The sequence below is a fragment of the Lupinus angustifolius genome, chromosome LG15, assembly GCF_001865875.1.
Source record: "Lupinus angustifolius cultivar Tanjil chromosome LG15, LupAngTanjil_v1.0, whole genome shotgun sequence".
Classification (NCBI taxonomy): domain Eukaryota; kingdom Viridiplantae; phylum Streptophyta; class Magnoliopsida; order Fabales; family Fabaceae; genus Lupinus; species Lupinus angustifolius.
Window position 1 is genome coordinate 19,637,801 of NC_032023.1, and position 15,032 is coordinate 19,652,832.

The 15,032-nt window shown below is 29.4% G+C and overlaps 1 protein-coding gene across 1 annotated transcript; it reads left to right on the forward strand.

The window, feature by feature from the left end:
* LOC109328322 (CBL-interacting serine/threonine-protein kinase 5-like) lies at positions 5,102–6,810 on the forward strand. Its single transcript, XM_019561733.1, has one exon. It carries the CDS (start codon positions 5,282–5,284, stop codon positions 6,632–6,634), a length of 1,353 nt encoding a protein of 450 aa, XP_019417278.1. The 5' UTR covers positions 5,102–5,281; the 3' UTR covers positions 6,635–6,810.

Here is a 15,032-nt window from a genome sequence, read left to right on the forward strand (position 1 = left end):
CATAATATTACCAATAAATTAATGAGTATAACATCAAGTACATCTACGATCACCCACAAAGTGTTGGTATAATGGTGTAAGACTTTATTGAATTATCAAAGGTTAATAGTTCAATTTATAGGAATGACACTTATTTATAGTAGTAGTCACAAATGTTAAACTGTAATTCATTGCTAGTTAGAAGTTAGTTGTAATCCTTCTATAAATAGAAGGTTGTAATTCAAAAAGTGGTTAATGCATTCCAAAAATAGAATGATTTAGATTTTGATCATTCAATCATTGCAAGATTTACTCTTTCTCAATTCTAATTCATTCCTTCAATAATTCTCTCTCACAAACTCCAATTCTTCTCTTCTCTGTACACGATTTCATTCTATTCTTCATTTACTTTCCTTTTCTGTTTTCTGTAACAAAACCAGAGGCAAGGAATTGAGCTTCTGGATTTTTCAAACTTCAACAACAAAACCTAAAAGATATTAGTTTCTTACACAAAAAGATAAGAAAATACTAGTACCAAAAAAATAATTTCTCAAGTATCACATTACTATCAAGTTACTCATCCAAATAATTGATCACCAACTAAATCATTTAAAAACGGACCTTGGTTCAAGTGGTACATGTTTGATTCCTCTTAAACAAAGTTTTGGATTCGAGTCTTGTTAACGGAAAAATGTTCGCTGGGAGAGTAGCTCTACATACTGTGGATGTTCCCAGTTCAGACAGGATTGCCTCAAGTGCAAAAATACATGTAGGAAAAAAAACAAAAAAAAAAGAAATGACCACCATGTCACCTCCTTCATTAACCTTTGTCTTTATGAATAACTAATGTGCTAATCATTTTATATCTTGGGAATTTAGTTGGTGACTAATTTATCTGAGAGATTTAGTTCGCTGCCAATTTATTTTTATTTTTTTGGTTACAATGCTGCCAATTTATTTAACAAATATTTGATGATTATCTATTTTTGGAAAATTTAACAATAGAAAATGTTGGTAATAAATTATTCTTATTGCTATGATGAAATGACTTTTTCGCATCTCTGTGGTTGCAAAACTTTTTATCTTTTTATTAGATTTTGTACTAGCGTTTTAGTAAAAAATGTTCTAAGGTAAATGTATAAAAAACTTTAGTGAAAAATTTATCTTGGAAAATGATGTATTTATCAAACTGAGATCAACATTTTTATGTGTCTCGTCTTATTATTCTTCTGGTGCTAATGAAACAATTTCAGTGAATCTTAACTATACCAATTCTCTAGCGATTGCACCAAAAAATTCAAGTTCTTTGGGTGTTGTTTTTGGTGTATTGAGTGGGTATTCATCTGATGTCTCACAAGTTGTACCATTCTATGTGTCATGAGATTGTAATTGATCAAAAAATATATTTAAATTAAAATTTAATTATTAAGTATTTTTATAGCCAATTATAAACACATAGTATATGGAGTGACACAAACTTTGAAACAACATATGTAATCAAATATTGAGTGCATCACGAGTAAAAATTGCAACAAGTATACCGACATAGCTTACATCACACATGCTTCTTTGATAATTGCATTTAGCAAAAACCCTTCAATTATATGCACACATCAATGAAAATAATTACTCCGTTTGTACACTTTTAACTAATTCACATTTATTAAGAAAAGTAAATAAAAATAGGTGTAACTCTTAAATTAAAAAAGAAACAATAACAACTTTCCAATATTACATCTTTATTTATTTATTTTCCATTTTCACTTAAAGAATGTAATTGAGAATTTTGCTTCTAGATTATCCCTTTTGTGGAATAAATGTTGGGGGAAAGGTCTACTAAATTGATATTGTCCACTTTTATATAAAAGTATGGTTGAGTCAAAATAAAATATTATTTTTTGGTAGTTGTGATTCATTTGGGCCTAAATTAATTTTTTTCATTCTATTTAAAATCTATGCATTGATAGTGTAATTTTACATTGTCAACATATCATTCATCATTAATTTATAATACTTTTATTTGAGAGACAATAGTAAGTAACTTATAAATGATAGATAATTAGCTGATAATATAAAAACAGTTACTCCACTAGTATATACATATCAAATCTTTTTTAAATTCCTTAAATTAAAGGTTTGTTAGAATTGTAATTCATTGCTAATTAGAAGTTAGTTGTAATCCTTCTATAAATAGAAGGTTGTAATTCAAAAAGTGGTTAATGCATTCCAAAAATAGAATGATTTAGATTTTGATCATTCAATCATTGCAAGATTTACTCTTTCTCAATTCTAATTCATTCCTTCAATAATTCTCTCTCACAAACTCCAATTCTTCTCTTCTCTGTACACGATTTCATTCTATTCTTCATTTACTTTCCTTTTCTGTTTTCTGTAACAAAACCAGAGGCAAGGAATTGAGCTTCTGGATTTTTCAAACTTCAACAACAAAACCTAAAAGATATTAGTTTCTTACACAAAAAGATAAGAAAATACTAGTACCAAAAAAATAATTTCTCAAGTATCACATTACTATCAAGTTACTCATCCAAATAATTGATCACCAACTAAATCATTTAAAAACGGACCTTGGTTCAAGTGGTACATGTTTGATTCCTCTTAAACAAAGTTTTGGATTCGAGTCTTGTTAACGGAAAAATGTTCGCTGGGAGAGTAGCTCTACATACTGTGGATGTTCCCAGTTCAGACAGGATTGCCTCAAGTGCAAAAATACATGTAGGAAAAAAAACAAAAAAAAAAGAAATGACCACCATGTCACCTCCTTCATTAACCTTTGTCTTTATGAATAACTAATGTGCTAATCATTTTATATCTTGGGAATTTAGTTGGTGACTAATTTATCTGAGAGATTTAGTTCGCTGCCAATTTATTTTTATTTTTTTGGTTACAATGCTGCCAATTTATTTAACAAATATTTGATGATTATCTATTTTTGGAAAATTTAACAATAGAAAATGTTGGTAATAAATTATTCTTATTGCTATGATGAAATGACTTTTTCGCATCTCTGTGGTTGCAAAACTTTTTATCTTTTTATTAGATTTTGTACTAGCGTTTTAGTAAAAAATGTTCTAAGGTAAATGTATAAAAAACTTTAGTGAAAAATTTATCTTGGAAAATGATGTATTTATCAAACTGAGATCAACATTTTTATGTGTCTCGTCTTATTATTCTTCTGGTGCTAATGAAACAATTTCAGTGAATCTTAACTATACCAATTCTCTAGCGATTGCACCAAAAAATTCAAGTTCTTTGGGTGTTGTTTTTGGTGTATTGAGTGGGTATTCATCTGATGTCTCACAAGTTGTACCATTCTATGTGTCATGAGATTGTAATTGATCAAAAAATATATTTAAATTAAAATTTAATTATTAAGTATTTTTATAGCCAATTATAAACACATAGTATATGGAGTGACACAAACTTTGAAACAACATATGTAATCAAATATTGAGTGCATCACGAGTAAAAATTGCAACAAGTATACCGACATAGCTTACATCACACATGCTTCTTTGATAATTGCATTTAGCAAAAACCCTTCAATTATATGCACACATCAATGAAAATAATTACTCCGTTTGTACACTTTTAACTAATTCACATTTATTAAGAAAAGTAAATAAAAATAGGTGTAACTCTTAAATTAAAAAAGAAACAATAACAACTTTCCAATATTACATCTTTATTTATTTATTTTCCATTTTCACTTAAAGAATGTAATTGAGAATTTTGCTTCTAGATTATCCCTTTTGTGGAATAAATGTTGGGGGAAAGGTCTACTAAATTGATATTGTCCACTTTTATATAAAAGTATGGTTGAGTCAAAATAAAATATTATTTTTTGGTAGTTGTGATTCATTTGGGCCTAAATTAATTTTTTTCATTCTATTTAAAATCTATGCATTGATAGTGTAATTTTACATTGTCAACATATCATTCATCATTAATTTATAATACTTTTATTTGAGAGACAATAGTAAGTAACTTATAAATGATAGATAATTAGCTGATAATATAAAAACAGTTACTCCACTAGTATATACATATCAAATCTTTTTTAAATTCCTTAAATTAAAGGTTTGTTAGAATACACAAATATTAGTAAATATATTTTTATATGTTATTTTCTAAAATATGATTATATAAAGGAAACTACAAAGCATGATAAAAAAATGCTTAATTTTTTTAACTTCATTAAGGCAGTATTATGAGAACCAGATTGGACGGTTCAAATGGTCTGAGTGCTTACCAGACTTAAAAATATATTTAGTTTGTAGTTGTAATTAAATAAGAATTGAACCGTTTTGAACCAGAAAATTTTTTGTTCGATTATCTTAAATCTGGTTCAACCGCGTTAACCTTGGAAGTAAAATAAACGGTTCAATTAAAAAATGTAATACCAATCAAATTGTTGATATATTGATGTTATTTTTTTAAATAAATAGTAAAGATATGATTTATAGCATTAATATAAGATCATATAATAATTTCTCAATAAAAGTGGGCGAAAAGCATATTCGTTTGGTGTGTATTAATTCAGTGGGCAACAAGTAAAAACCAAATTCATGATGCGATTTTAAGATATTTTCCCTCATTCAGTGGGCATTGTAGCTCAAGGATTTGACAATACCACATGCTACAATGGTTAGGACCCAACACCACTTTTCTTTATTCCTGTCCCCACCACCATGTGAATCTATCAACTATTACAAAATTATGTCTCATCTAATAAAATGTTCATATTTATTAAAGAATGAGGTTAAAATATATGCATATAGTGTAAAACTTATTATACTATCAGTTTACCATTGACCATTGATTTATATTATATTTGTTTAAGAGTCAATGATAATTAAAAAATTAATGATAAATTACTTATTAATAATGTAAAAATCTTTATATTACCTATATATATATATATATGTATTAAATCCTTAAATAATTAAGAAGCATAGACAAAATTAGTTATAAGTAATTTTTTTATTACGTGTAAAAAAATTATTGAATAAAATATCAACCTGATATAAATTACCCAGCACTAAACGTTAACTTTCACTATCCTATAACCACGTCCTCCCTACCAGACATTATTTAATACCTTTCCCATGTCCTAACCATAACTATAGGAACCAAAATCATGACAATGTTCTCTGTCTCTACACTTCTTCTCACGCTCCCTCATTCAACCCACACTTTCTTCACTAAAACCCAATCAGACAAAAAAATGGCATTCACTATATAGACCATAGCATCCCAATCTTCTGAAAAGAGAAATTACTGAATGGAAGAAATACACTGTCACAATTTGTTTGGCAAATATGAAATGGGTAGGCTTCTAGGGAAGGGGACCTTCGCTAAAGTATACTACGCCAAACAAATAGCCACGGGTGAAAGCGTAGCAGTCAAAGTTATCAACAAAGACCAAGTGAAAAAACAGGGCATGATGGAGCAGATCACAAGAGAGATTTCAGTTATGCGTTTGGTTAGACACCCAAACGTTGTTGAACTGAAAGAAGTATTAGCGACGAAAAAGAAAATCTACTTCGTGATGGAATATGTTCGTGGCGGAGAGCTTTTCGCAAAGGTCGCAAAAGGAAAGCTGAAAGAAGATCAAGCCCGTAAATACTTTCAGCAATTAATCTCAGCCGTTGATTTCTGTCACAGCAGAGGCGTTTCCCACCGTGACTTAAAGCCTGAAAACCTTCTCCTCGACCATAACGAGAACCTTAAAATCTCCGATTTCGGACTCTCCGCCCTGCCGGAGCAGTTACGCTTTGACGGACTCTTACACACGCAGTGTGGGACCCCTGCTTACGTGGCACCTGAGGTTTTACGAAAGAAAGGTTACGATGGATCTAAAGCTGATATATGGTCTTGTGGAATCATATTATATGTTTTGCTTGCAGGGTTTCTTCCTTTTCAACATGAGAATCTTATGTCCATGTATAGCATGGTTTTAAGAGCACAGTTTCAGTTTCCTCCTTGGTTTTCATCTGATTCAAGAAAATTGATCTCTAATATTCTAGTTGCGGATCCTTCTAAACGAACCACAATTCCCGCTATTATGCGCGTGCCATGGTTCCGCAAGGGATTTGAATTCCTAGTCATTAAGGTTGATGAAGAAGAAGAAGAAGAAGTTAAAGAAGCAGACGGTTCTAGAAAGAGTCATAAGATGTCATCACCAAAGTTTTTTAACGCGTTTGAGTTCATATCTTCGATGTCTTCGGGTTTCGATCTTTCTGGATTGTTCGAGAGCAAGAAGAAAAAAGGTTCGGTGTTCACATCCAAGTGTTCAGCAACGGCGATCGTGGACAAGATTGAAACCGCGGCGGAGGGGTTGAGTTTCAAGGTGACAGGTGTAAAGGATTTCACTATTAGGATGCAGGGGCCGCCGGAGGGGAGGAAAGGGAGACTTTCCGTGACGGCGGAGGTGTTTGAGGTGGCGCCGGAGGTGGCGGTGGTGGAGTTTTCGAAGTCCGCCGGAGACACGTTGGAGTATGCTAAGTTTTATGAGGAGGATATGAGACCAGCGTTGAAAGATATTGTTTGGTCGTGGCAAGGTGATGCCACGTGTAACCCTAACATCACAGGGTCTCAAATTGAAGAAAGTCAAAACCAGGTTATTACAAATTAAAAAATAAGAGTAAACTACACTCTCGTCATGATTGTAATTACATTAAACTCCTTGGGGAGGTTAATATAATATTTTAAAGAGAAATGAGTGTACTAAAGTTTAGGATATATTAATGTAATTGACTCTAAAAATAATTGTATTATATAAGGTCGGAATCTAGTTTTATGTTTCGTCCATGTGTCCCTGCCTGATTTTAGGAAAGATGGGGATTTTTTTATTATTGTAGTGATCTGTAAATTAATTGTAAATATTATTATTGTCCTTGCAGAATAAGGAATAGAATTTAATTCTGTGTGCAAGAAGTCATGAATTAGTTGACGCTTGAATTAAATTATTCTCATTTTTTGGTAAATAATAATTTTAACTTGTATATTTAATTTAAAAAATCACACTTACTCATATGATGTTGAGTTTGATCATTTTTATTTAAAATATACACTAGCTTTCCCTATAGTTTTCATTATCATTATATTTTCTCCTGAAAGATGATTACTAAAATTGTTAATATAGAATTTTCAAAATTTGACCAACAACCTCATTTCTTACAGATTAAGTTTTTTACTTAAAAACATACTGAGCCTCAAAAAGAAATTGAGGAGGCAAAGTTATATAAACAATCTCCTTACCTCTTACTTTTATAATTATTTTTTATATTTTAATTTTACACTCGTCCCTAAAAGCTTTCTAAAATTAAAGTATTGGTTGTTGAAATAATATTTATGATTTGATGCAAAAGTTTATGGCTTTTTGCTAGTAGGGGAGGCGCACTTGGTGACGGGTCCATACATCTTTTGTCTGTGAAAGAATTGGCATATCTAATTTTTAATATATTGGATATATACTCGTATAGTTTAAAATCTAAGTACTATTTAATGTAAAAAAATCACAATATATAATCACACTATTAATATATTATTTCACTATAGATTTGTAATAATTTTATTTGAGAATTAACAGTGATTAACATGTGAATGATGATTGATTTGCTGTTAGTTTAACATATTAAATCATTATAACATACCTGCATCATACATAAACCACCGATGAGAATCTGAGTTTCTTAACATGACGGGCATGTCACTATGGCTAATGAAATAAACATCAATTTAGTTTTTTTTTTGAAACAGATTGAATCAAATCATATACGTATTTCTCACGTCCAATACTGTTTAGTTAACGTATTATAGTTGTTGGAAAATTATTTTTATTCAATTATTGAGATTGGTGTTGTTAGTGGTTAAGTAAACCTAAAGAACCTAAAATAATTATTTTGTCAACTTTGGAATAAATAAATAATTTCTATTGCTTACAAATATCTAGCATAGGCTTTAAATATGATAATATTTGATAAACTTTCTCAATTTCGTTCTGACTTGGCAGTCTATTACCTAATTTAAAAGTTGAGGAGTTGATTACAGAAATGAGCAAGATAATCTTCAATCTTTCTTCTTATTATATACGTTTGTTTTCTGATATAAAATCTTATTATATATTATATTAGGCAAAAAGTTAAATATTCAGTTTTTGAGATAGCGATAATTATACTTATTGAGAGAAATTATTATATATATCTCAAAGAAATTAATTCCTTAATTAATATAAGATACATTTGATTGTAACAAAAAATATTTGTTTTTATAGCAATGATGCAAAAGAACTAAAATGATGGAACATCTTATGTAGTGACAAGGCACAACTCCAACCATCCACCACCCAACACACTCTTTTGCAAGATTAATTATTTTTTTGGTTTCCCATATGTATCCTCGTACTATATGCAATTCTGTACGAACGGGAATATCACATGTACGTGTGATTAACTTTCTCAGCGAGCATTTTTCCATCCAAGACTCGAACCTGAAACCTTACTTAAGAGGAATCAACTACTTGAACTAATGTTAGTTGGTTGATGCAAGATTGATTATCTAACAAGAAAGTGGGCCACAACGTGCAAAAAAATTGTCGAAAATTCAAGCAGATTTTTGAGATATTATAAAAACTGGCAGAATTGTATAAAGCATAGTCCATTTGTTGGTCGACATGTCACTGTCTAATTCAGGTCGTTAAAAAATGTCGTGGCTGTAATTAGGTACCATCCAACTTTGAAGCTTCTTCAAAATTGGTATTCAAATTTTATTTGTCTATTCAACCCTCAAAGTCTTTAGTCTTGTAACTCTGTTCTTCCAGAGCTAACAATAGAGAGACAACCACTCCTAATGTTTTTATTGGATATTATTTCTTAATTTAGATATCACGACTTTTTGTTTTTTAAAAATGTTCCTACCTGATTTCTTCAAAAAACCCATTCAAGAAAAGACTAGTACTAATCATTGTTTGAAGAACTTTGATTAAAAAATACAACAACAAAAAATAATAGATTTTTCAATGTTTTAATTTATTAATTAATGATTAAATGGTTTATGATACTTGGAAACAATATATTCTTTTAGGATATAAAACATACTTCTAGCTTTTATTCTCAATTATAAGGTTAAAAGTTAAGGGGGAAACCTATTTTTTTTATGGTTAGATATATAAGTAGTTGTTTATCCTTTTCATAAAAATGTAATTAAAACAAAGTATATAAATATTCTAAGTAATTAGTTCCGTGTTAGTGTGTTAGTGTGTTAGTGTGTTAGTGTACCACTTTGAGCCCAAAGTGGGGCAATGTTTGTGTTCTATAATTTGGCGCAAGGTGATCAAGAAGGATAACAATTCACCTCAAATATCATAAAGATGTGCGTTTAAATCTCACTATTAAGTATAAGAATCTCAATTAGCCTCTTTCATTCAAAGCAAATCATTGATGGGATGCTTTAATTCTGCGTGGTTTGGTCCATTTGGTTATTTCAGAATGAGGTAATTTTTAAGAATAAGGAGAATAGTGTTTTAAGTCTTCTCTATTCTATTAAGATTTATTATTGGTTATGGTTCTTCACCAATTCCAAGTGTAATTTATTTTCAATTGCGAATTGGTGTTTGAACCTTGTCTTGTATTATGAGCATCATCTAATTATCTTGTTTATCAAAAAAAACATCTTTCCTCTTTTAAGTACATAGAGAAAGAAAATATCTAATTTAAACATGAAGTTTACTTAAATATTCACTTCTTATCGATTATCATGGTGCAACAATTATTGTTTGACGATTCTCGAACTAACTAATACCATGTAACTATCCTAAGTACATGTATTTCCTATCTTTAAAGAACATTGATAGAAATTGTACATGTAACATGTAACATGTTCTTGATGTGTAACTAACATGTTGAACAATATCAGAAATAAACAAATATAGTTGTAAAATTCAATAGGAAATTAGAAGACACTGCACGGTTAAGCTACTTAACATTTGCGACAAAAAAACATAAAAGCTAGTATACCACACGTTACAAACTCCTATCTACTTTATTCAGCAGCAAATAGAACAGCGACAGAGTTTTTATAAGACAGTGCTCAACGATTATGATGCATCATATTCACTATCTTCATCCATTAAGAAGCTGAAAGCCTATTTTATTTTTAAAATTTTGATACTTGATATTCAAATATGTATTGTAAATAAATAAATCTAATTTAAGACGAAAGAAAACAATATTTGGTACTGTTAATTTAATATGATTATAAATAGTTAATATGAAAAACTATTAGTAAAAATGATACAAATATTTCTTTGGTTATATAAAAATGACATAAAAACTATATTATTATCGGGATGAGAAAACTATATTATAATCAAAGTGATGATCTGATATTTTTTCAATCAATTATAGTCACAAAAAATACAATATTTTATCCAAAAGTTGTTAGTGCAATGAGATAGTGAATCGTGGTCTAGAAAACTTTAGAGTATCATTTAAGACAAAGTCTTGGAATATGAGTGACATCTACATATTTGTATATAATAGTTTATATTTGCTAATAAATTAACAAACTCTCTTAAAAATATTCATCTATAAATCTCAACACTTGTTTATAGATAGATCCCACAAAGTATCAAAATCCCATTTTCTGTTTTTTCTTTTGTCTCTCCTTATGACCCATCAGGTTCAAGGCCAGCCTAGTCAAACTTCAAAAGCCCTAATGAACTAGTTAAAAAATGTGTCACTGAGTTAAAAGCTTGAGATTTTTTACCCAACTCGATTATGGCCCAATTTCAATAATGGAGTGGCCCGAACCTAACGTGCACCCCCACATTGACTACACTTTTCAAGTTTATAACTAATGAAACATTAGAAGATGATTAGTAGGATATATTTAAGGGTTGCTGCATTTTCAAGTTTTTTAATTGTTTAGTGGGTGAATAATTAATAATAAATAAATAATATTATTTATTAAGAGTGAATACAATTAAAAAAAATACTATTTGAGACGTTAGTGTATTAGCCAAAAGATCTAAATGGTTAAGAAAAGAATTAACACATTAGTTCATTAGCTATAAGGATATAAATACAAAAAAGGACTATTGAAAAACTTCTAATTTTTTCACCAATAAATATCTAAATAATTTTATCTCTCCTCTAATGTATGCTTTTGCGAGTACCAAACTTTGTTTTTTCCAACTCCCAAGTCCCAATCGTATCCGTTTTATTTTTATTTATTTAAATAATTACTATTTTAATCATACAACAAAGTTAAGGTAATTGGTGTTGGAAATACATAGTTTTGAGGAAAGAGAAACATTAATTAAATATATAATTGCGTGAAAGCGTTAATATGAAATTTCAAGAAATATACGTTAATTATGGAAGCATTTAATTTGAGTAAATCTTTGTGTATGATGGATAGGTTAGAAAAATCCTTTTGAACATTACGTCTACAACATAGGACGCTACATCTTTCATACAGTTCCAGCAAAATATAACAGCGAAAAGTGTTAAAGATTAGGCTTATGAAGAGAGTCCAACATAAATAACTAGCTAATTATTTAGGTGGGAACTTCATAGATTAAAATCATATTTAACTTACTTTTTGATGAATGTCAAATTCTTAATCGAGTTTTTTCTTTCAAGGGTTGATTTTCAAGGCAACTTAACTCTCTCATCACTAATTTGATATGGTAGACATTTTCATTTTAGTGACTTCATCACTCACCTATTAGTGTTTGATATTTTATCTAAATCTAATCAATAAGTAGTCATTTATGTAGCTTATAACTTAATTAAGTACACATCCAAATTATTATGACTTTAGTACCCATCTAATATACTTTATCACAAATTATTATGGCTTAAATCTCATGAAAAAGACTCATCCAAAGGAGACTAGTATATTACATATAAAATCTTGTAACTTAAAGTGCCATACTGAAGTTTCTTTTTATTTGATGTAAGACTATTATAAAAAAGTGATGGTATTTGAAATGCAGGTGTCCTTTCCTCATCTACTAATGAATATTGAGATGGAAGAATTGCTCAACCCAGTGTGACTTCTTCGATGCACACTTTGATAATGTAAATATATAGAGACCATAGAATATAATGATAGATTGAAATCATTATATCCATTTAATGAGATATCAAAGTTTGTTCACCGATGGGTATCGGTTCAAATTGTATATGTTTGATCCCGTTATGCAAGGTTCTCGGTACGAGTCTGGTGGATGAAAAAATATTCGTTGAGAGAGTTGACCCCACATACCTGTGGATGTTCTCGTCTCGGACAACATTACTTGCAGTGCGAGAATATGTGTAAGAAACAAAAAAAAATTTGTTTCAATTTATGTACATTAATCTGTAAATACAAGTTTGCAGGAGGGATGTCTAAAAGTCACGATTATGCTTAATTAAGTTTTGACGTTACCAGACTTTTGTTGGCAAAAGAAAATATCAAATACATTCAAAACATTAATAATGGCATCTAGCAGTTTTGGCCAAATATTTTAATTATAGGCTGAGGCACCTTAAATAATAGAGAAAAAATAAATCCATCAATTTTTAGACACTATTAATATATACATTTTTTTCATATAAAAATGGAATATCGTAGTTCACAAAAGCTTAAGTTGTACAGCTTCATCAAATATTGAGATCAAAGTCAATCGTCAGAAGTCTTATTCAAATTAATTTGCCGACTTCAAATGTTGGGAAGAGAAACATTGAAAAAGACAAATGAGATATAACCAATAAGATGATAAAAGGAAGATAAATAAAAAATATATAAAACAGGGTACAAGAGAAAAGGTGTGGAATATGAACAAAGATCATCAGAAAAATATTATCTCCATAATTAACTTGAGAAAAAATGTATAGACTGACACTATATGAGTTTTATATATTGTCAATGTATTATTTACTATATTTAATTGTTGTTGACTTTTAAAAAAAATAATCTAAATAAATGGTGGTTAATATAGTGCATGTGTATAAATCTTTACACGGACTATATATATAGATTTTATACTCAATTAAATTTCAATAAACTAATATAAAAATTTAGTTTATATTTTTGTATTTTTTGTTTTTAATTAGGTAACATTTATTGGACTATAATATCAATGGGGACTCCAAATGTGATAGATAATCTATATGTATTTATGTACATTATTGTCAATATAGATAACAAAATGGGGCTAAGTTTGGCCCGACCCGTATGACCCGCAATTTTTTATGGACAAGACATATAAAATTTGTCTTTTTGTTTGTTCTCCTGATTCGTTTGCCCGCCATGCTCGTGGAAATTTCTAGTAGGTAATGCGGGCGGCCTGCAAGTTTAATGTAATAAAATAGATGAAAAATTTAAATAAATTATTATGTATTATGATTTAGTGTCTTAAAAAAGTTGTAAAGTAATATATTTTGTTCAACTTCATATAAAATATCAAAATGTCTTCAAAAAATTATCTTCAAGTACTTTATTTAACTTTTTTTTCAATTTTATTGTATTAATTTTTTATTTTTATATTTCTTACTAATGTCTGCATGCCCATTAGCTAATTTTAAAATGGACAGGACATATCATTTTATCTGTTAATATAATGCAAACATGCTTGTGTCTACTTCAAATATTATGGACATTTACGGGCACGGGAAAAACGGACTGGACTGCCCGTTTTGCAATCGTCCAGCTTTCACAGTTTTGGATTTTATGGGAGTAAATTCTATTTTCAGTTTTTCACTGTGCCCGTAGCGCTAAGGACTTCATATTGTATTGCGTCCCACAATTACTTTCATTGCTTTGTGATGGATCTTCTGTTATGTATAATTTTAAAATTTGATTTGTAGGACCAATGCCTTCATTTTAAAAGTAAACAATCTTTCAATTTTGGTAGTTTTATATGCGCTAAATTTCTGTAGACTTAATTCTGGATATGTTGAAATCTTTATAAATTTCCAATTGTATATCTTTCTTAATCTTTGAAATTGATTATTATATTAAATAGAAGTAAAGTACTTCATTCGTTTCATATTTTTCTATAGTTAATGTTATGCATTTAATTTTAAGATATTATAATATAATTAGTCAACAATATAAAAAAATCTAGATTCCATATATTAAAATTAAACTCACCACTTCTATCCATACACATGTCCCTTGAAGTTTCTATCCCTATGTCCCAATTTAATCACTTTTTTTTTTTTGGTTTCCCACAGGTATCCTCGCACTGGAGGCAATCTTGTCCGAGCCGGGCACATCCACAGGTAAATGAGGCTAACTCTCCTAATGAACATTTTTTCCATCCACAAGACTCGAACATGGGTTCTTGCTTAAGGGGAATCAAGCATGTACCACTCTTTGCCAACAAATAAAAACACCACTTTATTTTAATTTTATTTTATAAAAATAAAATATTAAATCAATGTGTTTAAACATAAATGGTGTGGAACAGAATTGTGGATACCATTTTGGGACAGGTGATCCCATCCGTTTGTCCGTGCCTGGAATTTAAAATCAAGATGAGGGATTAATTAATTAAGTAAATTCCTCCCTAACTACTAGTACGAAAGTTTGGTAAAATGAAAAAAAAGATACAACATAGGCCATATACTTTGATTCATAACAAATAAAACATTAAAAGGACAGTCAACAATGAAAAAGATGAGGGAAAATAGTTGCATATACATTACCTGAAAATCTGAAATAATGACATGGAAATGTTACCCATAATATATAACATTGATGTAGATCCTCTCATGTATCTTAGAATTATACATGTGTTAAGTCATTTTCCAATGGTCAAGATTTAAAAATACAAAATTATATATTTAAATAAATTAATTTAGAAAAAATGGCAAAAATTATCTCATGTCTTCCTCTTCAACATTATTATTCTATGAAGATCTTATGTCTTTTTTGTAGCTGTCAAATACTAACTGAGAACCCTTATGACAAGAGATAACCCCTCTCTTAGGGCTTACTTCAAGTGTTCCAATTCACAAAATTTAATATTTTTACATGAT